General features: G+C 39.3%; 2 protein-coding genes across 5 annotated transcripts in view; one reads left to right on the forward strand and one right to left on the reverse strand.

Annotated features, from left to right (window-relative positions):
* adgrd1 (adhesion G protein-coupled receptor D1) overlaps nt 1–25,742 on the reverse strand; it is a 53,457-nt gene extending 27,715 nt beyond the window's left edge. Inside the window, exons 1-11 of one of the 4 annotated variants that reach the window (XM_074670142.1) lie at nt 11,880–12,363; nt 11,749–11,785; nt 11,303–11,419; nt 9,609–9,731; nt 9,321–9,497; nt 6,846–7,103; nt 5,551–5,618; nt 4,499–4,648; nt 4,341–4,391; nt 1,612–1,735; nt 1,157–1,264 (exon numbers count right to left, since the gene is read on the reverse strand). In XM_074670142.1, coding sequence (XP_074526243.1) covers nt 1,157–1,264; nt 1,612–1,735; nt 4,341–4,391; nt 4,499–4,648; nt 5,551–5,618; nt 6,846–7,103; nt 9,321–9,497; nt 9,609–9,731; nt 11,303–11,419; nt 11,749–11,785; nt 11,880–11,933 — 1,267 coding nt within the window. In that variant the 5' untranslated portion in view covers nt 11,934–12,363. Of the gene's footprint in view, nt 1–1,156; nt 1,265–1,611; nt 1,736–4,340; nt 4,392–4,498; nt 4,649–5,550; nt 5,619–6,845; nt 7,104–9,320; nt 9,498–9,608; nt 9,732–10,139; nt 10,406–11,302; nt 11,420–11,748; nt 11,786–11,879; nt 12,364–25,052; nt 25,417–25,650 lie in introns of those variants that run through there. The other 3 variants (XM_074670143.1, XM_074670144.1, XM_074670145.1) reach the window with 3 other exon arrangements.
* Nucleotides 13,228–20,284, forward strand: stx2b (syntaxin 2b). Its single transcript, XM_074670146.1, has 11 exons — nt 13,228–13,533; nt 13,642–13,716; nt 13,795–13,894; nt 14,609–14,683; nt 14,779–14,852; nt 15,453–15,561; nt 19,090–19,163; nt 19,353–19,490; nt 19,672–19,782; nt 19,957–20,063; nt 20,220–20,284. The coding sequence occupies exons 1-10, from the start codon at nt 13,504–13,506 to the stop codon at nt 20,050–20,052; spliced, it is 882 nt and encodes a 293-aa protein (XP_074526247.1). The 5' UTR covers nt 13,228–13,503; the 3' UTR covers nt 20,053–20,063; nt 20,220–20,284.
* Nucleotides 25,743–26,792: the final 1,050 nt, after the last annotated feature.

The following is a 26,792-nucleotide window of genomic DNA, read 5'->3' on the forward strand; positions in this document are numbered from 1 at the left end:
ACGCAGTCCTGCCGCTGCACTCTGACACCGACAGGCTAATAGGACAGTCGTATGCTCGCACAGGGGTGAAAGGGAGAGGGCTGCAAACCACATGGATGTTGGGAAATCTTATGAAAGCTCTACATGACTTCACCAGGAGAGCTGGAGGTCTGCTCCCCCTCCTCTAATCTGACCTATCATCCAGCTACGTCCCACCTCAACACTGCAAGATAAACAGTGAAATTGGAGGAAATCCTTAATGGTCCTGTTCCTCTTTTCAAAGGGCCTCTACCCGGGCCTTGCTGACTGTGACAACAAAAAGCTTGCTAATGTCTAACAAATGTGCGGTGTGTTTGCTGTGAGGGAGAGTTAGACCTTCCAAAACACAATTTCAACATTAAGCCCCCCCTGCAGGCCCCACAGGGGACCTCAAGGTGGTCGGCTTGTTCGTACAACTTCACTAAGAAAGAGAGAGAACAAGTAAAAGAGTAATAATGCAGCTTGCTCCTGGTTTGATTGGGATATAAAACCTCCCTGTGGAGCATTTCCTATTCCCAGGTATACAGATCTGTGCCCTAATTTGCTTCTGGCTCAAATGTCATACAATTACATGCATTTGGTGCCAGAGAAAAGCCCTTTAATGAATTATTAATAATGAGTTTTAAGGCAAAACTGTACCGTTAGCAGCCAGGTAGAGCCTATGGGATCTGACCTGAACATAAAGTCAAACCAGCAGAGCTTTAATGACTAAAGTAATCATGCCCCCCTCACACACACTCAGCTATTTGAGTCCAATTGTTTTAATGATGGAGGAAAGTGGAAAGAAAGTGCTCTCCCTCTCATTCTCTGGGTTTTTGGATAAAAGGGTAACTGCCAGCATTAAAGTCGTAGCTGGATTTCTATGGTGCACCATAAACTTAGACAAAAGGTCTCATGGCACTCTTGTCCTGCACTGTAGGCTTTGTTAGCAGTTTTAAATCTAAGTACAATAAATTACAGGCCAACAACAAGGGACTCCCAGCTGGACGATTTTCTCCTGGCAGAACAAGAGCATGACTAATGTGCAGTGTTCACACTCGACCTAAAGGAGCTACTTGATTTTGTACGAGAATCCTAAAGCAAGGAGACTTTGTGTATCAAAAAACATGCCTTTCTTGTTTGTTACATCTGTACTTACACTGCATGTTGAAAGCCTCTCCAGGCACAGAGATGTAGCTCTTGCCCTGTTCAGGGAAGCGGTAATGTGGCAGGTTGTAGTTCTGTGGGAATTTCATCAGAGAGTAATCTGTGGGGGGTCAGAGGTTAGAAAAAGCAAGAATAAATGTTGAGGAAAAAAACAGCCTGAGGAACTCAAAACAAGAACCATGTGTTTCTATCAAGGGTGGAAAAAAGCTGTGAAGTCATCCCCAGGATAAAGTCACAAGCAAGCAAAGGGGCAAACAAAATATTATGCAAAATAAGACCCACACCCACGAGAGGCAACATGGAAGAGGGTGACCTCTGCTTATCTGACCTGCATGTGTTCCCTGAATAAGAAAACGTATGATGTCAGCATGTCTTTCTACCCTCTAACTGTGTCCACACAAACTACAAACAGTGAGTCACCACATGGAGAGCAGAGAGCGTACTGACCGGCAACAAAAGATGTTCCACCGAGGGAGATGAGTGAGTTCGGGGCGGGCTCCAGGTTAGTCACCATATGTTCCATCACTCTGTCCACGGTCTCGATCAGACCGCTGACCACAGGGATGGACTGCTGCTCCACAATGACCCAGCAGAAAAATGAACACCATTAATAACCTGGCTTTTAATATCAGCCACATGCTAACCAAGAGGGTGGTGCCACATCTGACAAAACAACTTACAAAATTCATCAAAATGTGATTTTTCAACCAAGGCTGTTTTTTTCAGCCAATGAAGTACAGCCTGAGTTCACAGCACACTAGTTTCCATTTAAGTTAACTCTATAACATCTTCAGACATAAAGACGCACCAAAGAGACACCCAAGATAAGCTACCAAAAATACAGTTAAGAGTATTTCTGAAACCTCTTAGTTGAATTACTCAATTTTTGGGGTATTTTAAAAATAAACTCTTGGTTTGTACTGTAGAGGAATTTATTTTTTTGTTAATTTACTGGGTCATGTTGTGAATTGTGAAGCATAAAATAAAAACCATTAGCAGTCTAGAGTTAGAGTTAAACCAAACCAAAAGTTAGAGTAAAAGATGCTCTGAGGAAAATCTGTCTTAGTTGGACTACAGCGCCACCTTCTGGCCTGGAGTCTCATGCACACTGTGGGGATCGGATCGAAACAGATTTTCTTTATTCAAGACAATTTTTTATTGGAAACAACACGGTAAGGTATTTATCAGTACAGTTATGTAGCACTGTTGTTTGAAACGCGGCAACAAATGAATGTTGTCAATTTGTACCATAGTTTAGTAGCTAGCTGTATGTGGCTCTATTGCACCCCGGTGCTCCATTGTATACATAAACTAATGTGACAACAAGCAAACTTTGTCAGTTTGTGTGTTCAGTGGTTGACTATATTTAGCTCAGCTGGCAGTCCGGTGCTCTAAGACAAGTCTGTAATGTGTAACGTTTGTAAATGTCCTGTCAGTCATCTACCAAGCAGAGCTAACCTAACCTCACTCTTCATTTTATTGACAGACTCTTAAGTTTGAACAGACCACTGCAGAATAACTGCTGACTGTGGGTTGGAATGAACATGATCACAAACAGCTTAGCCCGTGTTTTAGCCTTTAGCTTGTGTTATAGCCTTTAGCCCGTGCTAATTCGTTTTTCTCCTGTTCTTCTGTCTTTTTACTGTCTGACAGTTAGGCTCCTGTGTCCACCATCATTACAAAATTTATCACAGAATTCGTTTCTAGCAGAGAAAAACACAGATCTCTGTCCTCACTACTAAACATCATCAGCCGATGTGGTGTTGTCATGGAGACCTAGATGTGCTGTGAATCAATCTGGCCCTGTTCCACCTGATTGGGAAGCTAAGAAGTGGCACCTTGAAATAGCCCGTATTGACACTGATAATCTCATTTAAAGTCTATATTACGATCAGGCATATATCTACAAGGGAGACTTTTTCAGGATCACTTTGAGAGTCTTCACAGTTCTTTTAAAGTAATTTTCAGTGTTTAGCTGTGAAGCTCAGGTACTTAAGAAAAAAAAGGAGAAATTAAAAAAAAAAAAACAAGAGTGGCTTGACTTTGACTTTTATACTGATACGTATGTAACTTTTCTTCACACTGGTAAGCATGAGCAACACCAGAGTCCACCAGGAGTGGAGCCTCCGGCTTGATTTGACTCAAAACGGGGGAACCTCATCTAATCCAGTCCAGAAAGGATTGACAAGCTTGGAGTGAGAAAAAAGTATGTGTTTAGTTTCTTGAAATTAGACTTCAAACTTGAACAGATTTCAGTTTACTGCAGTGTATGACCCAAACAGTGTTCGCCGTACTGACTCAAACAAAAGCTGGTAGAGGGGGAGACCAATGAGAAATCAAATGATGACACCCAAAAAACTCAAAATTGAAAAAACACACATCAGTGTGTGTACAGGATTACTTTGGCACCCTAAGTCTACCAGAGAAACAAGCACTTTTAAACAGCCTGAGAGAGGCTTGCGTCTAATTGCCTGTAACCACTTTTATCTCAGTAATACCACGGTTCCTGATAAACTCTGTTATTTCTGATAAAGCATATTTTTCTCCACATTTTGGCTAAATGGTAATTACAGAGTTTAAGATCGCACTAGTACAATGGACAAAAAGAAAGATTGAAGTTTGAAAAGTGAAGTTTTCTAACATTTAGCTTGAGTTGGATCAGAAAAGTAATCAGAAAGGGGATTTACTGACACCAAATCTGCCCAAGTTTTGCGTTCTCATACGTGCACATCTGTTTCAGCTTGTTCCTGCAAAAACAAGCAGGCTTGTTCTGAGCACTCAATGTACTGAAACCACACACTGGCTGTGAAAACTTGCTCATGCTTTTCTCTTGGCAACAATGTGTTAGTATATGGGCGCCCAGAGATTTGGCTGAGATGAGTGTACAGTAGAGGAAGCTGAAAGTTTACCTACAAAACTTTAGCTTGTGTGTGTGTTTACTTTATAGTCGCGCCAACAGATCTGACATAAACAATTTTCATCACCATATTTGACCACATGCTTTAATCGTGAGGGTACACTCCCTGATGCTCTTATTGCTGTTGGCACCACTTGTTCAGAAACTATGCGGTGTTAAGATCCTAAACTCATGGATCTATTAAATGCCTTGGAGTAAAGTTGCATACATTGCATTAGATTGTTTTCACATTGCACAATAACAATGTGAACTCATTTACCTCTGGCATCAACGGGGAGGGGAGCACTTCTTCCACACTTTTGAGAAAAGCCTGAGTGGAAGAAAAGAGACATCACAGAAATGTTGCATCACATAGTCATGGGTGGGCATTGTGTGTGTGTCTGTGTGTGAACTGGTTAAATGAGTGTGCTTTAAGACCTGTGTGAGGTTGTTGGCAGTGTTGTGGGTAATGGTCCTATTTGGCATCCCTTTGAGGAAGCCCAGCACTGGCATGGCCCGAGGACCCTGGGAGCTTTGACCCTCCACGCGAGGACTGGTGTCGGCGGAAGGACTCACCTCAGTGGCTCTCTAGAGAGGAAACACATGAGGCATCAAGTGAAGTTTACCACTGAGGTCCAACACACACAGGATGTTCAGTGAGGCATCTTGTGTGTGGTGTTAAACAGCTGTGTCTACTTCCATCTGTTTCTTTTGTTTTGTACCTCTAAAGCCCTTTAATAAACAGAACCAGTCCCTTCACATGTGCTCTTAATGTCTTTGCTTCACAGCTCCTCTTTCTTTTAAGAAACCTTACTCTGCACTATTTAATCCCCCTACCACAATGCCGTTTGTGTAGTAGACTATGGTCCCAAAAATGTATGCAAATAAAACTTTTACTATGTGTACACAAAGAGAATATATGATCAAAGAATACTTAAAGGATGTATACTAGCAGCTTATATAAGACATTAATTTAGAAAAAGGTGGGGGGGAAACAAAGCACTGTACAAAATGCGATCACATACCTCTTGTTACTTCAGCTTCATTACAATTACAGGGAATTATTCATTTTCATGTTTTCACCTCGGGTGTTTGGAGGAAAAGCCAGTTTTTGAAAACTGTGAATGTCTAGCAGAGCATGGCTCTAAAAGCAGTGAAGACCCTATAAGGCCCATATCAAAATGGTTAAATTCTATAATGGTTAAAATTGGGGTCAGCAAATCTGATGTGGATACCACCAGCTTCAGGCTCCAGAACCCCTCATCAGAAACCAAAGGGTGACTTTATTAAAACTACATCCAAGTGTCATAAAGTTAATGCCTTTCAGAAAATAAAGTCATGATGGACAATTGTTTGATTTTCCCCATCAAACCATTTTATCACCTTTACTTCAGTAAAACACTTTATCATCCCCGTCTATTCTACAAAAGTTTCAGTAGGTCTTGAGAAGGAGCGTGTATGCTTCCTTTGCATGAACAGGACACACTTACAGCTGCTGGTGTAGTTGAAGTGACTTCTTTGGATACTCCTGGTGTTGTGGCTGGAACAACGTCCTTGCCTGGAAAAGTCAACAAAACCCAACGCAAGTCAACCTCTCTTACAAAAAGGTCAGAAATAACTCAGGGGGGTATTTATGAAGCAAGTTAATTTGTGTTGAATAAATGTTCCTGTGTGGATCTAATGATGGTCATTTTTATGATTGTGTCATTAGTTTCTATGTTGAGCCTGACCAGACTCAGCTGCTGTGATGTTGCTGGACTTCGTCAGCATACAGCTGACTTTTTATGAGGTCTATGGACAAAGCCAAGTCACCAAACAAAAAAGATTACAACCTGAACAAAAGTAGGTAATCAATGTCAGTATACCACAAGCTTCTGTGCAAGGTTAGGATACATTTTATGTCTTTGCTGTCATTTAATAAAAACTGTATAAACAAGCTACTAGAAAAGCACCATATATGGACATACACTAGAGGTAGGAGTCTGAACCTTTCTGACTCTTCTTTGGTTCAATGTAACATTTTACACGTCTGCTCTGGAGAAGAAAAATATTGTGTTGTAACTATAACAGTTATGGTTTGCAGATTATATTGCTTTGGTAACGACTTTAAAGCAGAAACTAGGGAAGTATTTATTCTATTTTTTAATTGTCCTGACAAGTTGAAGCTTGTTTTTATAAATCATTGTTACACACACAATAGGACAGACTCCATTCACCTTCACTAATCCCTTATGGTAATACACTGGCATGGGACAACTTTGAATTCCCAACACATTTAAAACTGACTTAATTTCTAAGGGCTCATAAATGTCAGCTTGTTTTTTCTCCATTTATGGAAATCCTCTGACCAAAAGAGGTAAACAGCATGAGAACAAACACAGGCAAAAGTGTGAGTATTTTTGTCTTTGCGTGTTAAAACCCGTCATATTAAATCAAAATGATTTTCCCCGTGCACCCTCTAAAATGCCTTTGCACTGTTATAAATACTTATAAGGCAGAACTATGTATGACCTACTACTTTTATTGTGGGAGGCCATGAAAGTGTTTTGTTCAAGCTATTGAACAAAATGTCAAGCTATCTGACATGGTGCTTGGGTATAATTTGAGTAGTTTAATATCTTTCTGTTGTACATAAACGCTCTCAAAGAATGACTTGAGGACATATCTGTCAAGCTTTAACTGCTGTCTGGCTTATTTCTTCAGAGCAGAGTCACAAGACGAGGCACTAGAATGTGCCATGTCCTACAATGACACGGGACACTTCCAGTAGAGTGTGATGCCCTACCTGTGGCTGCACTATAGTAGAGGAAGATCTCGTGAGGTGATAGAGCCCTTTCCCAGATGACAAACTCATCGAAGGCACCCGTAGCATAGTGACCGTATGCTTTGTCGATGCCAGTTCCAATGACGAGATCAGTGTGGGAGTCACCATAGCTGTCTGATACACTTCCATTTCTGTCACTTGTAGTGATGGTCCCATTGATGTAGACCATCAGACCATCCTTTTTGGTCCATGTGAAGAGAATGTGGGTCCAAAACGGCCCTGAAAGAGGAAGTGGACACAGGACATATCAGCTAAAGCAGCTCTGCAAGATTTAAGCTTCGCAAAATTTAGGACAGAACTATGGGTTGATAATAAAGTGGGATAATCTAAGTTAGAAGGGAAATTTAAAAAATCAAGACATGTGAACAGGATTGGTGTTGTCCATATACAGCCACATAGTAGTGGAGGATTCAAGCTTTGAGAGAGGCTGTGAACTTTTTCTAAGTCACTGCATGACCTTATTACTAAATTTCCAGCCTTTTTTTGCCCAAAAAGACTCAATGAACTGTCATTTCAAACTCAGACATAAAATGCCTTTATACTTGTTAGTTGTCGCTAATGTTGGAATGATTACTAACAGGCAAAAATAAAGAGGCATGTTTCTTTTTTAGTAAAATGCACACATCGTGTTATTTATATGCTTAACTATCACATTTAGTAGCTATATTGTTCACAGTACAATTAAAGCACTTCAACATGCTAAAATTACTCAAATCAGCAATAACAAAAGATCAATAAATGATGAAAATTCTTATCATTACTTTTTGGTTTGTGTCAGAAGCATGTTTAGCATTTGTGTAACCTATTCACCAAAAAGAAAGTAAAGAGAAACATGATTAAATTGGATTAGCTCAAAAGAAAACAAGCAAAACAGATTACCAATGCCAGTGTTAGCATGTTAGCTAACACACACAAAGAACTTAAAGGTGCTGGCCAGTGTGTCAATGGGAGACTAAAATATGCTGAAATGATACACAACAATAATTCTGATGAACACTCACAGTCAGCAGATACCATGTTCACTATTTTAGTTTAGCATCAGAATTCTAACAATTCACAAAAAGCTAAAGAACAGCAGAGGCTGATTAGAACATCTTGTTTAAATCTTGAACGATAGAAACATGTGAAGTACTCAATGTTTTAATTGACTTACTAAAATTTTCATTCCTAAAAAGCCATGACAGACAACGTTGCTAATGGCAGATACATTGTTCACCATTTTATGTTTGCTTATGTCTTTTTAAAAGAGTCCTAAACACAAAACTAATGCTAATGGGATTTTTATTTTTTAAATTGTTCAAAATCATTTGAATAATTTCCAATATAATTGTCTAGATAAGATGACAAAAAAAGCCAACAAAGTAATTTTTCTAGCTAGATAGTAAAAACAAAAACACTGACTGCTATTCAACTTAATAGCTGTTCTTTTATTGCTCTTTGGGAATTCAGCTCAAAAATTCATCACTGCCTGGTCTTTTTTCTATGTAAAAATATTGGTCTCAATGCATGGGTCTAATCTCCTCCAGCATGCTCTATCTGGAAAGTTTTACATAACAAAGACTTAACTCTTTCTTGTTTTTCAAGCAAAGTAGTAACAAAAGGAGTCTCAAAAGACCATTCTGACCAAAAACACGTCTACATGAAAAACAAAACAACCAGAGATTTCATTTGTGTTTCAAACATGATCCTCATGTGCCAAAGACCACCCCTCTGCACCTTTCAACTCTGGCTTTCACATCTCCGCGTTAAAGGTTATTTCAGTCAAAGGGTAGCTCAAGTTTTAACTTCCAGATCTTCTGTAGAGACGAAATTGTCCTGAAACTTAACTCTGTACGAGAACCAGATGACGTTTAAACCTCAGTGACTTTACTCTTCGATGCAAATTGAGTTGGGACACACTGAGCACAACAATTACTAAATGCAGCAAAAACAAAGATGACAGAAGTCATTTGAGAAACAAAACACTGGTGTGTAAGAGTTTCACATGACAGCAAGCCTCATATGTTTTTTCCCGTTTTGTCAAAACAGTTTACTGAGTCTTTTAATCTCATTTAGCCATTATGTTTATTCTCAAAATTAAATTGAAAATATTGGTCACAGTCTGCTTTGAATTAAGTTTAAAATTTCATGTATCTTGACTTTACTCCTCTCAGAAAATAACTGTATTCATGGGATGAATGGCTGAAGACTATTACATGTCCATGATGATTATGTGTTTTGTGAAAAAAGAAATGATTTCTGAAATTTATCTGTGACTTGCCAAATAAACTCACTATGTCCACATCTGGTTTCATTTAACCAAAACATGAATACAATTACACAACTAGCAATTCATGTGCAACAAAAAATAATTCATATTCCCAAGGAGAAAGTACATTTTGGGGAATCAAAAGAACATTACGTATTATAATAAACAAGCAAATTCATTCACAATACCTGGAACGCTGATATTGGCCTTCCATCTGTGGTAGTTTCCTCGAGTGTAAAACTCCACATATCCTCCATGGGGGTTGGCGTAAACGGAGAAACCATTGGAGATAACTTTCCCTCCAGAGGCCACAGCAAAACGAGACTCTGCCTCGTGGTTTTTCCAAAAAAAAGAGAAGGTAATCCCTAAAAAAATAAGGAAAATTCCAGGCAGCAATCAGAAGGCGACAAGGTAGTATTTTTCCAAACTACAGTATGTATATTTATATATATATATGTTAAGTGCTGTACTCTTACCCTCTGGACCACACAAAGTGGGGTCACTAATGCAAGAGTTCTGGTACCTTCCAAAGTGGAGAAAAGTACCGCCGTTATCTCCATTCAGAAAGATGCCCTTGTTGACCATTCCTTCAACAATATCTGCAGCAGACCACAAATCATTGGCATCATACGCTTCAAAATAATGAGCCGTTTTTGCTAGCCAAGTGTTCCACTTGGGTGCCAAAACTCGTAAAATAATACGTTTTCTGTGTATCTCATAAATCATTATTCCTTTATAGTCAATTCATCACAAATTGTTTTTGCAGCTAATGAACATGAGGCCTTTAACCGCTTTCAAGTCTTGTAAAATTACAAGGCTATTTAACAAGCAAATTAAAGTTGATGTGTTACAACTCTGGTTCTACTAATGAACAGAATTAAAAGGCAGGGAGTTTCTTAACTCGTCCACGGAGCACAGGCGATGTGACAGAGAGGAGTGTGACATGGAGCATGGAGAGCGGTGGGTGATGCATAAATGAATTTCAGTGAGAAGAAAGTGATCCTCACCTACTGTTGCAGAAATGTTAGTGTAGGCAGAGTCATTGGTATACACATAGGAAGAGTTATGGGAGGAAGGGAGCACAGTGTGGTTGTGGATTCTGAGAGCTGGACAGAGACAACGGAGAAAGAGAGTGATTCACACCTGGATAGACACATAACAGAGGACACAGGTGAAAGGAGACAACAGGAGGGACGTGGTGCGCAGGTATGAGACAGAGTGATGCTGGGAGCACAGTGCTCAGAGTGGTTCAGCTCTTTCCCTCTTTGCTCAAGGATTTCCCTGCAGTCAGTGACTCCACACATCGTACTCAAGTCTATACCTGATCCCTCAACAACTTAATCACCATTTAGGATGGTAACAGTAAACAATATATTTACAACAAAGCTGCAAACCCAAGGTGTTTTACAGTAGGAAAGACTAAGTTAAAATATGGATGTTTGTTAACAATGTACCTTGAATAACGAAAGTTTTCACCTCAGGGATAAAAGACATAGATAGACATATATTTATCATTATATACTACAACCGCTAACAGCAACAGTTGCTTTGGTGAGGGCGAGGTAGATCCAAATCTTACTTGACTAATGACTGATTGCAGCTAGCATTAAAAGAATGCTAGCTGAAACAATTACACAAATTTCTGTCTCAGTTCAATTTATGGTAAAAAAAAAAAAAAATCATAATAATAATTGTTTTTGATTTTTTTTCAAATTTACGCAAGTTTACTTATGATGGATAAAATTTATATGTTTTTTAAAGTTAGTAATGCTAGCTTAACTTTTTTTCTTTGTGGTTCACATATTTTCCTTTTCTTTAGGGCATAATAATAATGATAATAATAATGATGATGATAATAATAATACAGTGAATTTGAAGGGCTTTTTTAGAGCTACGTCAATGCCTACAAAGGTAAAGACAGCAACAGAGCATCTCTACAGAAATTACCTTTCACATCAAAAGCTTAAAAAATTGGTTGCAATCTAAAAGTATCCCAACACACATGCACAGAGTAAGTACCATGGATTCTCCCTCAAAGCACTAAAACATCGGCACATTTCAAAGCATTGGAAAAATGGTGCTGAGAAATCATGCAAAGAGCAATCAGACGAAGACATTAAGGCTGAGCATTCCTGTGAGAAAATGCAGTCTGCTAATTGAATACACATACTTATGTTACTGCCGTTAACATAACCTGGTCTGTTTCCAATCTGGTCCCACAGTTCATGGATCTCGTCCACGACATCAAGAGGCCAGTAATGTGAGGCTGAGGCCAACACCTGCAGGCCTGCAGGGAGAGTTCGTGAGTAAACAAACAACCAGAAGGGGCTTTTCCCCTAACCAGGCACAGTCTATTACTCTACATTAACTCCCCTGGCACTGCAGCATGGGTTTTTGGGGACTGAAGGATTGATATGAAGCCAACAGCTGTAAAAGCAGCACAGACTATTCTTGATCATAATGAGCAAACAAATCAACAACATTCTCTGGTTTAAAAGTTAGCAGATGGTAAAATACTTACTAAACAGTGTTCTCTATTAAAACAGTAATAGTTATGTATTAAATGAGTTTGATATCAATCACACCACTCATAGTCATACAAAAAGTCATCTCTACCTGGATGCTTCCCAGCCTGTACCACTTGAGCATAAACCTTAAAAAAGAAATTTAACTAATTATCCGAAGAATGGCTAACAAAAAATGATAATACTGCAATAAGAGAGAAGAGGGCAGTAATATCATTTTACCTTAACACAGGAGACAAATGCTGTTAAAAGGTGAACTTTCAAAGAAAATTCCATATCTTAAAAAATGTCATTAATTTTCTTCTCAAACAACAGTTAAATCCCAAAATAAAGATGGATCCAGGAGGGGTGATTCATTATTCCAGCATGTGAAAACTTCTGATCAGTCCTTGAGAAAAACTTTAGAAATAAAGATTAATACAAAAAAGAACTGCTAAAAAATCAAAAAGTGTACAGGTATGAGGGAGAAAACTTCAGTAGATGCCTAGGTCTGGAACCAAACGTCCACTTCCACGCAAAAAAGTGTAATCCGTGAACAGTATTCCAACTTTCTCAGAGTTCCCCTGCCTGCATCTGGAAACTGCAGTGAGAGTAGAAGAGCTCCGTGGAGGCGGACTAGTGCATGGGAATTGCAAAACGTGATGTCATTCTCTGGATCTTCTGGAGAGGGGCGTTACAGCTGTGCGTAAATGGCATTATTTGTGCGTAATTGGAGATTGCGCAGGGAATTAATGAGATCAGGACCTGTACGGTGCGATCCAAATATTTTTGTTTAGATAAAAAAGATACTTCTTGAAATTTTGGTATGTTTAGATTTGATAGAGGAGAACTCCCGGATTCTTTGGGAACCAAAAACAGAGATAGTGCTCAGGAGGATGAGATATTTCCGTGGCAGATCACTGACGGGAGCACAAAAAATCTCTTCACCCGAGAAAACTTTTGACTATCTGCCTTAAGGATTTTTTTTTTTTTATTTCAGCTACATTAACATTTACTCGAACATAATCCGCCTGACTTCGCAATGCAGAACTATCACGAGATGTGATTCATTTGAGTGTGATTGAGCTTATTAAATGACAGGAGCTTCTCAAACTAAGTTTAACTCCTAATGTCAAAGTAAACAGCGACACCATGTGGCCTTAACATCTATTTGTCCCAGGCCACCCAGTTATGCTCATCAATTATTTATCCACCCTTCTTTCCAGACTGCCTCAGGGTGTTTTCTGTCTAACACTCATCATCTGATAGAATGAAAAATATCCACCTGTGTTATCACTAATAAACCACTCATATGTCCTCTGTTGTTAGATTATAATAGAGTTTGATATAATATTTCCTTTCCCCTCCCTTCCTCCACTCCCACCCCATAATATAAATATAATAGGATTACCCTAACTCACTTTGTTTATCATGATGAACCGGTCAAATTTAATAGAGGGTGGACCACTTTTTTCTCTCCTGAGGGTGAGAGAAAGTCAGAGGGGGGAGGGAGATAGGGAGAGGGGTGGGGGAAAGGCGTATCCCGGTTAAGGAGATAGTGTGGATGTGTAACAGGTCGTTTGCGCTGGTGTTGTGAGAAATACTACGCAGGGTCGGCTTAAAGAAGACTTGTAGTTAAGTTTTTATTTGGTTAAGTAGTTCCTTACATTCAGTTTTGAGTTCAAACTTATTGAGTCTCGCTGTCTTCAAACAGACACTGTCGTCGGAATAACGGTGTAAAGGCCGGTGTTGTGTATATCGTGCACGGCAAATGAGGCTCAATGATACCGCGCACACGGAGACTTCCAGGATGACCAAGAGGGTGTTTTAGTTCAGTGTCTGGGTACAAGAAAAGCCCATCGGTGGGATGAAGGATCGACTGGCTGAATTAGCTACTGTAAGTACGCTTTCTTTTCTTTTCTTTGAAGTATTCAAAACAGGACAGGTGAAACACAGGTAGCAAAAAAGTAGTTCCTCCTCAAACGCACATTTGTCATCCGTACAGAGTAGGGCACAAGCAGAGGAGGATGTTGCAGTGGCAGTGGAGGGAGATGGCTTCATGGAGAGCTTTTTCAGAAAGGTGTGTATCACTGTTGAATCCCACTGAGTTGGGGTAATATTGGGGAAAATAATTGGGATGCTTCCTTGGTGGTTTTAGGTGGAAGAAGTCCGAGGACTTATCGAAAAGATCTCCCACCAAGTGGAAGAGGTGAGGAAGATGCACAGCATGATCCTGTCCGCACCCAACCCAGATGACAGTAAGTATGTGTCTTTATAATAGAGTAAGCTGGAGCTTGAGGGTGTTCAAATCACAGTGTTGAAACTGCTCTTGATTCTAAAGGGTTAATTTGGCTTGGCTAGAGTTGAACCTAAGGGGCACGGAGTAGAGATGCAACAAATGTTTCACTTCCTTTGTTATATTTTCCTTCTCACTGTAGATGAATGGCTGCCTGGGCAGGAAACTTGAGAAGGAAACAGCTTTTTTTGTCCTGAAACTCACAAATCATTGTAGCGTGTTATCTTTTCAGTCAGGTATTCAAACATGCTGTCATTTGCAGGCACTAGTTTTATTATTTGATTGAAAGCTGTACAACAGAAAACAGTGGAAGCAGCACTGTGACATTGTGCTGTGTATTTAGTCAGTCCTGGCCCTGGTCAGTGTGCTGAGCTGAGGCCTGAGGATCCTACAGGACAAAGAGTCAGTATACAGAGCCATGGCATCATCAGCCATTATGTTTAATGTAACTTAGCACAGCACATACATGGAGTCAAACAAAGAGCCTGTGTTTGGTGCTGCATAGTCTTTGCTATAACGCCACACAACTGCAGCCAAGTTACAAAATGAAATCACCGCAAAGTCAATATTTACAAATTCAGTATGTGCAGCATGCAGAGACATTAGTGATTCATTAGAGAGTATTAAAGCTCCTCATCAGTGAATCGGCTCTGACATGTTTCTGGTTTGTGTGAAGGAACCAAGGATCAGTTGGTGTCGCTGACAAACGATATCAAAGGGAACGCCAATGTGGTGCGGACTAAACTTAAATGTGAGTTGAACATAATCCTAAATAAGCACCAGTCGGTGAGCTGTTATCTTCTGACGTGATGTAATGTTTAAACACAACTTTCTCTCCTTATGAAGCCATGGAGCAAAGTATGCCTAAAGATGATGCCGCCAACAGATCCTCCGTGGACTTCAGGATCCAGAAAACCCAGGTCAGGATACAGACGTTCTTGAGCCCCTGACCTACTGGGGATTACAGGAAGCAAAAGTATCAGGAAGGGAAAGGTGCCAAAGTTTAGAATGACCAAGGAACATAATCACCTTTGATTGTTAATTTCTAAAATCGATTTGTCTTTTAGAAAAAAAAAGAGAAGGATATACTTTAAATGATCCCCAACTGTTTTATTCTGAAAGCTGAAATGTATTGCTTCACAGTCACAGGACCTATCTATCTATCTATCTATCTATCTATCTATCTATCTATCTATCTATCTATCTATCTGCTGACCAAACTAAAAGTAACAAAAACTAACAAACATAAATATACTGTTAAAAGACAAAAATACAACCTGAGGCATAAAAGGAATATTTCCAGCTCACAGTCTGTACCATAAATATATAATGTATTATAAAGAATACAGTGGAAAACATTAAACATAAACAACTGTACAATGACCATAAATATACTGTAGTTTAACTACCGGTTCAAGAATGTAATTTTTAACAACGCAGAAAGTACAAGTAACCCTATTTGATAAAAATACTCTATGTACCTTTGCACTCTTTGACCTTGTGTCGTCATTTTTCCTCAGCACACCGTGCTGTCCAGGAAGTTTGTGGAGGTCATGACTTCGTACAATGAGACACAAGTGTCCTTTCGGGAAAGAAGCAAAGGAAGGATCCAGAGACAGCTGGAGATAAGTGAGTGACAAATAACCCGGACCCCCCACCTCATGCACCCTCAGATAGCCAGGGGTATTGAAAATACTTTGAAAGCAATCATACATCTATTCCTACTTCCTTTTATTAAACACATCAAAAGGACAGAAGTTGGTTGCACATGAAAGATCAGGGAAGGATTCAGAGATAAACGTGTGACGAGTAAAACCCTGAAGCTGTCAGGACAGGATCCAGGAAACAGACCACACCGGTTTCCTCTCTGTGTCTCCGAACACAAACCAAGCTGTTGATAAAAACACAGCAGCAGCAGCAGCAGGGCGACACTTTTTCTGGTTTCTTCAACACCACAGGCTTCACTCAACAACAGTTAAAAGTAGACCAATCCTAAACCCCGCATGTACACTGTTTTGTATGTTTTGATGAATAATAATGAAATAGAGTTATTTAAAAAGGATGGATCAAAATTTTAGATTTACTACAGTCATGGCCAAAAGTTTTGAGATTTTCGATTATTTATTTATTTACAAAAGTTGTTTTATATTGCAGTTAATGACTTTGCAGTTAATTTCAATTCACCTGATCACTCTTCACAATCTAGAGTTAATAGAAACTGCCACCATAGACACTGAGGAAGCAAACCATGTGGAAAACAAAATTTGTGCCATTCTAAAAACTTTTGGCCACAACGGCCAAACTACAGATCTCTACAATAAGTAACCAGGGGAACCAGCATAAATCACATGTCTTATTTTATTTCCTGAAATGATATGAACTATAAGATAGTGTAGTTGATTTATGCAATGTAAAAGAAAACAAACTTGTATCCAGAGAGACAGCGTCATCACACTTCACAAACTCTTGACCTTTATAGTGGGCAATGAGAAAAGATGTAAAGATGCATTTATTCGGTTTTTGGAGAAGTACATAAAGAAAAAAACCTTGCATAAATAAGAAACTTTCCAACCAAAGGAAATCTGTAAAGAAGCAGTAATTAAAGACTCTTTACAGTCAGTATTTAGTATGATTCAAACAAAACATGGCTGTTAATTAGCATATTTGAGTGTATTCATTGGGGTATTTTGGTTTAATGAGTTATTCCACAATTTTTAATAGTGTTTTTGTTCATGATGTCAGTGATGAACAAATGTGAAGTCATTGTGTATCAGCTGCTTGTACTGTGTTACACAAACCATAGTGAAAGGTGAAAAAAGAGGCCTGTCTCTCCTGCTCCCTGCGGCCGGCCTTAATGAGAGGCTCCACTTCTCTGTGCTGCAGACGGAAGAGCCTGATACTGGAGAAGGATCGCTGTGTTAGTGTTGCTAGGGAAACGGTCAGAGGGCTTGGCGGCTTGTGTAACAGTACTTCACCTGTCTTTGACACAGCCACGCAAGTCACCTCTGCCTTTCATGCACATTTGTAGCTTCTAGTGACAAATCTTAGAGGCGATACTCTTCGAGCTTTGGTGAATTGATGAGTGGTAATGATGGTGTGTTTTTGCCGTGTTTGCTTCCCTCTCCCTGGGGAAAGTCCCCTGTAAAGGTGTGTGACTTACAGAAGGCACCTGCCTCCATAGCTGACTCTCAGGGGAGCTGGTTGTACAGCAGGAAGCACAGCCTGAGGAAGGGAAAGCTTTCTGTTTATAGTGTTTCAACAGAGAGGGCTGCCGGGTTTCTTAGCTCCTTTTCTTATCCTCCAGACACATTTCTAATATTAGTTACAAGAAACAAGCTCACCTACAAATAAACTGGAAACCACAGCAGGAACTGCCTGTAATTAAACGTGAAGTTATGTAAATGAGCTGCACACAAATAAACGCATTTGTGCACTGCATTTTTAGTATTACAGCTGGTGTTTTACCTACAATGTTCAGACGCTTATCCCAGGTAAACATTTTAACAGTTTGTTACATATATGATTATATTATAACATCTGTTCCAATGCAAGTCTTATCAGTGGTAAATATGCTAAGGGCTTACACCGTGTTTGTAACAGTGTCTGCTGATTGGATAACAGATTATTTTTCTGTCAGCTCAGTCAGCAGAAAAAACACAAAGCTTCTACCCTGAACAAAACAGGCTTCGTGCTCTGCAGCTTCACTACGCTGTGAGACAAATGTACTATCCTGGGATTAGACTACACAACAATAACACTGTGCCAAACCAGCACAGACATCTGAAAATTAAACACTTTTCTTAAACAATACTTTCCTGAAGTGTACGATAAGAACAAAACAAACAAAAATCAAACTAAACAACAAAAAAGAAAAACGAAACTGATAACTTGAGGGTAGAGGGTAAAAAAGTATTTAACAAACCTCATCCACACAATTAAAAAAAACGACTTCTCCTGAGATACTGCCAATGCTGCTTCTTCAAGTAAAAAGATGGCTTATTAACCCCAGTGCTGTGTTTTTTTTTTATTTTGCGAAGCCTACTGAAAAAATTGACAATCACTGTATTTATAACAAAGGCTGTTTTCTAAACCACCTACTACCCTAGCAGTGCCTACTATTTTGGCTGAATTTCCATATGTAGTAGGAACTAGGCAGTATGCAAAAACTTGCTAAATCTGTAGTATGCCAGAAATCCACTGATGTCCTACTGATTCAGGAAAAATTCTTAGTATGCTACGGCCCAGTCTACCTGGCATACTATTTCACAATGGACAACACTAACGCGGTTTGTGAATGTGTGTTGCTGGTTTCGGTGAATTACCGCCATCTACTGGAATGAGTCGGTATTATAACTACAATACAACAACACTAACAATAGACAATCCATGAGATAGAAGTGAAGTGATGAGAAAGAAACACCAGTAAATCATACTTCTAGTTGTAAAAGAGGTGCTTACATCTATGAATTCATTAAAGCCCATACAAACCAAAAATTACCTTTTTTAACCAACAGTGGATTATATGAAAGTTGTTTTTCTATCAGCTGTAAAATAAAAAGTCAATTCCTTCCAGATTTTTTAAAATAGTCAATATAACTTTTGGTGTAAGATTAAAAACCAAATATGAAGTTTCTGCTGTGATACAACTCACTAACCCCCCCCCCCCCCCCCCCCCCCCCCAAAAAAAAAAAAAGAAAAAAGAAAAAAACAAAACAAAAAAAAACAATCACCAGCTGTAACTGGTATCCTACAGAACGGACCCAACAGAACCATCATACTACATGCAAAAGCAGTAGGTAGTATACAGTGCCAACTTCATACTACGTTCACATGTAGTATGTGGTAGGCCGTTTGCAAAACAGCCTTTGTCTGTCACTTTGAAGCCATGCACAGTTCACTGATCTGTGTCTTAGGTCAATATTTTTTTTTCATATTGTTAAGCTGTTAATGAATCAAAGGTCCAGAGGGTAAACAAAAGGTCATGCTTGGTTTTTTAATCATATCACAAATTTTAAAAAGATTTTGTAGTTAAAAGCTTTTCGTTTGGTTACTTTTTTCAGTACCAGAAATTTAAAGGTCTCAAAGCAGTTTCTTTATTTGAGGGAAATTAAAGAGTCCTTGTTTCTCATAATTATCATTGCTTTTTTATTATTCCAGCTGGAAGGGTGACAACTAATGAAGAGCTAGAAGACATGTTGGAAACTGGGAATCCATCAATATTTACCTCTGATGTAAGTTTTCTTCTGTTATACTCTGCAGAATGTGCAGCTTGTAGTCACTGCAAGGATGAAAGCTCGTACTGCCATCTAGTGGTGATGGAAGAGTGAATCAGTAGGGATGCTGCTGTGTTTGTTGGTCACAGTTTTCTTCTTTTTTTTTTTTTTTTGGTGAATTACTGAAATGTGATTCCTGTTTTCCAGATCATTTCCGATTCCCAGATCACTCGTCAGGCTTTGAATGAAATTGAGTCACGACATCAGGACATTATACGCCTGGAGACCAGCATCAGAGAGCTCCACGCTATGTTCATGGACATGGCAATGCTAGTAGAAACCCAGGTACACCTAATCAGACAGTTTCATAGCTCAAACTGCTCTTTTTATGGATAAGAAACCTCCCAATTTTTATCTTATGAGGCAATGTTTTCCCTTCTGTATCATTATTCTTCACACAAGTATATCAGTATGTAACCACTGAGTTGTCTATCACGCAAAAACGCTCTGATTAATCTATTTCCAGGGGGAAATGGTTGACAACATTGAGAAAAACGTCTCAAATGCAGCTGAATACATTTGTAGTGCAAAGGAAGAGACCAAAAAGGCACTGAGATACCAGAAGAAATCCCGGAGGGTATGTGCTCCTTTCTGAGTCTCTCATGTGAGATCGTCACGAGTAAACAGATTTGTAAATGGGAATTAGGTTCAGTTGCACACGTGTCACCTTGAAACCATAATTTGAATCTGTTCAAAGCCCTTGGATCCACTTTGGTTTACATTTCAACTCACAATCTCTTTTACTTGGCAGAAATACATTATCCTTGCCTTTGCTCTGTTGATCCTGCTTGCTGTCATTGCACTAATTGTTGGCCTGTCTGTTGGACTAACCAAACCCCCCGTGTGAGCACTACTAAGGTAACACTTCATCCTCATTCGGCTCCTCAAACTCAACATTCATCCTCTCATCTGCTGTATATAAGAGTCAGTAATTCACTGGAAGGTTTAGCTGTTAAATGGTTTAAAGGATTTTAATGCAGTGCCTCTGACTCCTCTCCTCTTTCTTTTTGACAGAAACTCCTCCGCCTTGCTATGTGTGGGGCAGCAGGCCTCCTCCTTTTAATCATCATATTAGTGGGGACCTTTGAGTGATGGATTTCATGGTTCATAAACACTCAGCAGAAGTCAGCTCCTGTTGTGATGGATCCAAAAATAGCTTCATTAAAGCACAATAGTAAGTCATAACAAGTCATTCACTGTCCAGAAGCATTACAGAGAGGAGCTCATGAACACACAAAAGAAGAGTGTGATCTGCTCATTATACCTCATACACTGTTCTGGAGCTCCAGTGAGGGTCTTTAAAGATGATGTCCTTTATGTAAGCAGTTACATAATGAAAAGTGATAGCATGTCAGATCTATAAAGTCATTGATAGTTTGTATTGCTGCAATTTTATGTGAAATGGGATGTAAAATTTGTGTCACTGTCAGATCTTTTTCATGTCTTTACAGAAAAATTTAAGCTATCACTTACAAACAGTTAGCTTTGCTTAGCTAAGTTTAGCTTAAGTTATCTGAGGTTATTGAGACTGGTCACAGGCACAGCCAACAGCTGCATCTAAAAGTTAAAAATGGGAATAAAATTTTCACAAGAGAGGTAACATGCCAAGTGATTTCTTGGCAAAATGAGACTTCCTGGAGTCTTGTTGTTCTTTGGTTCCCAGGCAATGGGCAGGAACTACAGGAGACTGGCTCATGAAAGCGTAGTGTCTCATATTTATAGTAACAAAACTAACAAGATGTCACGTTTGCTCTGAAAGTGCCAGTAGGCCGATTTTACGTCTTAAGACAGAGCCAAGCTTGAAGTTAGGATTTGTTTCCAGTTTAACGGTAACTAAGTTAACCTAACTGATTGCCTAAAGAAAGAGGTACAATCTCCCAATTTAAGCCTTAATTAGAATACTCTTTTACCAAGATGTTCAAATATCACTTTAATGTTCTAAGATATTGTAAAATTGTTAATGGATTTATACATGTATTGTAAAAATTTGTGTTTAGATGTTTAAAAATATGCTCTGTATGTTATCTTGTCATTTTGTACATACACGTATCCATGTAAACTGAATGTAAAACTGACATGGCTCAGGAGAATTCTAGTAATAGAATTGATGGGGGGGAAAAAAGTAACCTAGTTACAAGTTAACCACACCAAATGACATACTTAGAACTGATGGATATATACCACTTTATACCACAACTCTTCCTAAGTAATTGAAGTGATGTGCCTTCTTTATATGTTTTATACTCAACCTTAACTTATTGAACTGTATTTATCCAAAGTCACAGTGTGTAATGACTGAAGAATTTGTTGAGAAAGTCATGCTGCTGCATTGGACTGTTGATCAATGTTATTTCAGGAACACAGGTTTGAATCTTCTTTTTTTGTTTTTAAAGTGTTTATTTTATTTTTTACTGAGAGATAATTGGCAATGCAACTAAAAAAAAATAAACCAAAAACGTATGGGTGTTGTGTTCATTTTTTTAATGATAAAGATAGTAGATTAAATATGCGTTAAAGCTCATGATCACTTAAGGTATTTGGAAATTGCAGAAACCCCTACATTTTTCTGACAGAGCAGATGTGATTGTTTTTGTTCTTTAACACTGCACATTGCGTGTTTTTAGTTTGTTTACAGGAAAGCAGGAAAAATGGGCTGCTTTAAACTTCAGGTCTAATGAGCACTTTGCACAAAGCGCTTGACTTCCGTGTAATCAACCAAACAAGATTAGTGTAGAGTGTGGAAGTGAGTCCCCAGAGGACAACTTCCTCTCTGTCTTTGAATGAGATCAAAGAAAATGTGGACATGCACTTAGTGAGCCAGTGGATGTCCTAAAAATCTGATCATGGGAGTGTCTTGGGTCATGGGATAAGATACTTGAAATTTCAAGAGAAATTACAAAGAAATTTTAGACCTGGACAGAAATCTTGTTTTTTTTATTTGCCTCTTCAAGGATAGGCTACATCTTCAGGGTTTGGTTAAAGAGGGCAAACTATGATTTGTAGGTTTTTAATCTTTAGAGACAGCTCTCTCCCTGCTTGTCTCCTTGCTCTTCATTACACAACAGTTCACTACCTTACTCAGAAAATAGCTTTAAGCGACTGGCACATTTCTTTTTATTTAAATAAACATATAATTTAGCGATACTCACTAAAAAAGCATACTGAAACATGTATGTCTTCTAAAGTGTATTTTAAACTTTCTTTTTGCCTTTTCTTACTTGTCATTCCGTGATTATGTTACCGTGTGAAACTGTCTCATTTTAATCCCCATCACTAGAAGTCTAAATCTAAGGATGTTGTGTTTACTGAAGTCTCATCTTATTGCCACTCCCATTATTAGCCCTCTTCATGCAGTTTCCTGTTCTAGTCCTTCGATTATTTTGTGTTCAACAAGGATATCCTTACTGCATGATTACATTGTTTGATCTTGCCTGTTTAATCCACTCTAATAGCTCCCACATAACAAGCAGTTTGACAATTTGTACATCATGCAAATAATCTCATGCATTTTTTCCACCTGGTGTCTAGGACTCACAGCTGTTGCATTTTTTGTGGATCCTTTGATCCAGTGAAAATTGTTCACAGTTAATATTAGTAAAGAGTCTGATCTGAAGCTGTCTCAGATCTAAATATGAATGGTCTTATACTCAGGTAGGGTCCAGTATTACAATTCTATATCATGCATTTGGATACCATCTTACTAAATTTCTTCAGTCAACAATTTTGAACCTTTTATTTTGAGTAACTTCTAGACCCTTTTTGTTTAATTAAATAATTAGATGATAAATTTGATTTAACATAAAAAAGATACATTTGAAATGAATGAGAAAACATACATTTCATCAAAGCTGTACTGCAAAAGAGAAAACAGTCTTCATTTTTTTTCTTATATAAAATATAATTTATAATGTAAAATTTATTCTGATAATGAAATAACTTCAGACCTTCAACCCAACTCTGTGGTGTTCCAGTTTTTAATATTTATTTAATTAACATTTCTATCACTGCGGATAAAGTTTCTGCTCACAAACAGCTAAGGTAAAACAAAATCTTTGGTTGTGATTTTCAAAAGCGAGTGGTTTGGAGAGGGATAAAAACAGAATCTGCTGTATCCATGATACAGCGGCTGATCACATTTCTTCCATTAACTGTATGCTGATGCTGTGTTTCTGTACCCACTGTATTGATTTTTTGGTGTTTGATGGTCACAAAAGTGTTTTAGACATAAATGTTCAAAGCATGACAGACCTTGGTACCGAGGCTTAGGAGAAGAGGTGCAGGATTTATTCAAGTCACTTATTTCCAACCACCCTAAAATATCTCAGCTAATCACAATACTATCTAGTTAAACCGCACACACACACATCAGGATAAATAGAGTACTGCTACAATTACTGGCTCTGCTTCTATTTTACTTGTACCACTGTAACTTTTAGCCGACAGCTTAAGCATTTCAACCCATTTGCTGCAAGGAAAACCAACTTTTCTAGTTCATTAAAGCAATTTATGCCCTTACGGCTCTCTGTACTTGCACACACTAGCACTAAGACGAATCAGAACAAGACATTGACAAGGAGGTTTACTATCTTATCCAAGAGAGAGCCTCAGTTTTTCCAGATATGTTCAGGATCCTACAGAGATGAAGTAGGAATTGCACCTGTTTTATGCAGGGCAAAGAGATTTAAATGTTCAAAAGCAAATTCATTGGGAAGCACTTTAATCATTTGCATGTCGTTTCGTGGGTTCACTCAAAGGTTGGACATTTAGTGCTATTCACATTTTTACTTTTTTAATGAATGGTTTTCATTATGTTGTGGCAAGGGTAGAACGATGAATACTCTAAAAATCCAGCAGTGCCACCTAGGCTTAAAAGGGGTCTAGGATTTCATAAATATATATATAGGTTCATTAAAATCCAGTTGGAGTAGAGTTACAAAAGATCCGTTTTTTAAAAGTTTACTATAAAAGTTTTATTCAAAAGACTACAATAAAACTCTTCAGCCCCTAAAGTCTTTAGGATAGTCCCTGCCCCTTGGCGTCCCCTCATCGCTGGTGTCATCTACCCCCTGTCCCTCAAAGATACTATGAGGAAGATCTGTTCAAATTGGACTGCTTCACCATCTTCTGGTCTAGAGTCAGGCATGTGTTTGAGTTGAAAAAAAAAATCTTTGGCGTTTATCAGTACAATTACATAGCGCTGTTGTTTGAAACAAGACATCAACCGATGTAGTCCGTAATGTGTAACATTAATGAATCCTGATCATGTCCATCTATCAAGCAGCCAGCGTGGTGTTGTCATAGAGACTAGACATGCCGTAAATCAATCCGGTCCTGCCCGACCCGACTGGGGAGCTACGAAGAAGCTACGAAGTAGCATTTTGAAATCACCTATTTTAGCGCTGATAATGTCATTTGAAAGTGTGGACTACGATCATGCATATATCTTTGAGGGAGACTTTAAAGATCACTTTCTCCTCACAGCCCTCTTAAGATAATAAGTTGTCAGACACTGCCCACTTCCAGCTGGTTTCTCAGACCACAATCAGTCCCCCCACATTCGAACCAAAAAAAAGTTGATAATTAAACTCTATACACAGCAGAATTCACAATTACATTCGTAAAATAGATTCATGAACTTGAAAACACACCATGTGATAGTTTGCAGGGTCGAGAAATGGTGTCTGACTAAAATTCAAAAAACGAAACAGCGTAAAAGAACAACCACCCTAAAGACCTTAAAAACACAACCCGCAGAGACAAAAGAATGAAACCGGGATATTATGTCCAATGTCCCTTCACTCGATTAAAACCATGCCCAAAGTTCAGTATCCTGTGAGGGTACTTAACTCAAAGAGGGGAACCCTCTATCGTCCAACTTTTCTTCCCCTCACAGCCGCCTGCCAGCGTCTCCACACGACGGTCCCCTGGGCACCTCGACGGAGACTCCCCACGTCAGCCTCCCTCTCGCCACAGGAAACCGTTCGGGTCCACCACCTCGCTGCTCCTTCCTGGACGATGGGGTCTCTTCAGTGTCGCTTCTCGTGCTACTCCGGGTATTTGGTGCCTCGTGCTCCTGCTGCCGTTCCCGCTGTCGTCGCCCGGCCTGTGCTGCCCTTATCAGGTGTATGTCTGTGGTCGCGCACACCGGTGTCCAATGAAGCTGATGAGGAGGGAAACTTCAGGGCCAGTCGGAAAAGTCACTTCGTACACACTTCATGAAAAACACATGCAATAAAATGGTAAAAGACTCTGTTACCACCTAATCTAATCTTAAAATGTGCGTATTTAAGATTTAACTTCTGCTTCTTTTATAACTTACATAATGTTTAACAAAACAAGATATATTCATGTATTGAGACATATGCTTCCTAACTTTGATAATAGTATTATTACTGGTTGGTGTTTCTTTTCTTGTGCATACAATTCAAGTCTTGCTGCTACCTACCTGAGCTGATGTATGGTGTTCTCTCTTCATGGCTCCAGATGAGCTCAGTCTACAGCTGGTGTGTACCCTCACCAACATGGCAGCCATCTCCAGCTCTGTGCACACTCAAGGGGTGCTTCCCAATGTGCCAAAATGCAGTCTCCTATCTCCTCTCTCCTCCGCGACACCGGAAGTACTTTGTGAGCAGCCATATTGGAGGACATTCCAAAGCGCCAAATGTGCTCGGAGGAGAGAGGAGAGAGGAGAGAGGAGACTGAGCTGGAGGAGGCATAATCGAGGAAACACAAGTGCAGGCTTCGCGGAAGTCTTTTCACTGACAGACACGCCCCCTTGTGACGTATCAGAGCCGGCCACAAAGCGTCAGCTGTCCACATGTGTGAAACGTGAGCACCATGGAGCAAGATATGAGCAAGATACGCTGTTTAAGTGTAAAGCCTGGCTCGCACTTCAGGCATCTCGCCCGATTTAACCCAGATTCGGTCCTCCCCACAATCAGGGAAGAAATCTGGTCGGGGACTAAAATCAGCCCCAACGTTCGGCGAAGATTATCTTCTAGTGTGAGCGGTTAACAGATGAATCTTTAGCCCCACGATCGTCTCACAGACTCGTCCGAGCCGCCCCGATAGTTTTCAAACATGTTTGATATTTATCTGGATGATTACAACATTCATTGTCACTGAGGATGACAACAGACTAATAGAAAGAGCCCCAGAGACCGGATAACAGACAACAAGGCTTAAAGTGAAACTGAAAGGCTTCGGGTCAGCTGACTGCGCGCTCCACTGGCTCACTCCAGCCAGTTCAATAATGCCTTTGAAAATAACACATAACCAGGCCATTTTCATACAGTAGCAAACTGTTGTTTTATCAGTGATCGGTGTGAGATCATGCCATTATTGGCTGATACAGCAACAGTTTCACCTCTGTCCCTCTGCGTGCGCGTAATGGATGAAAGGCACCGCTGCAGACAGCTCCACTTCTCTCTCCTCCTGTCCCACCCGTGCGCTAAGCAGTGCTTATAGCAGAATAAACACATTATTTATGAACACAAAGTGGCCCCAACATAAGAATTAAAAACTATCAATCTGGGCCTGGGAAAACGTGACATTTTTCTTGTTCATTCATGAACATATTCATGTTAA

Source organism: Halichoeres trimaculatus, unplaced genomic scaffold (genome assembly GCF_033239565.1).
Source record: "Halichoeres trimaculatus isolate MK-OKI-2021-1 unplaced genomic scaffold, fHalTri1.1 fHalTri1_scaffold_5, whole genome shotgun sequence".
In the NCBI taxonomy this organism is placed as follows: domain Eukaryota; kingdom Metazoa; phylum Chordata; class Actinopteri; order Labriformes; family Labridae; genus Halichoeres; species Halichoeres trimaculatus.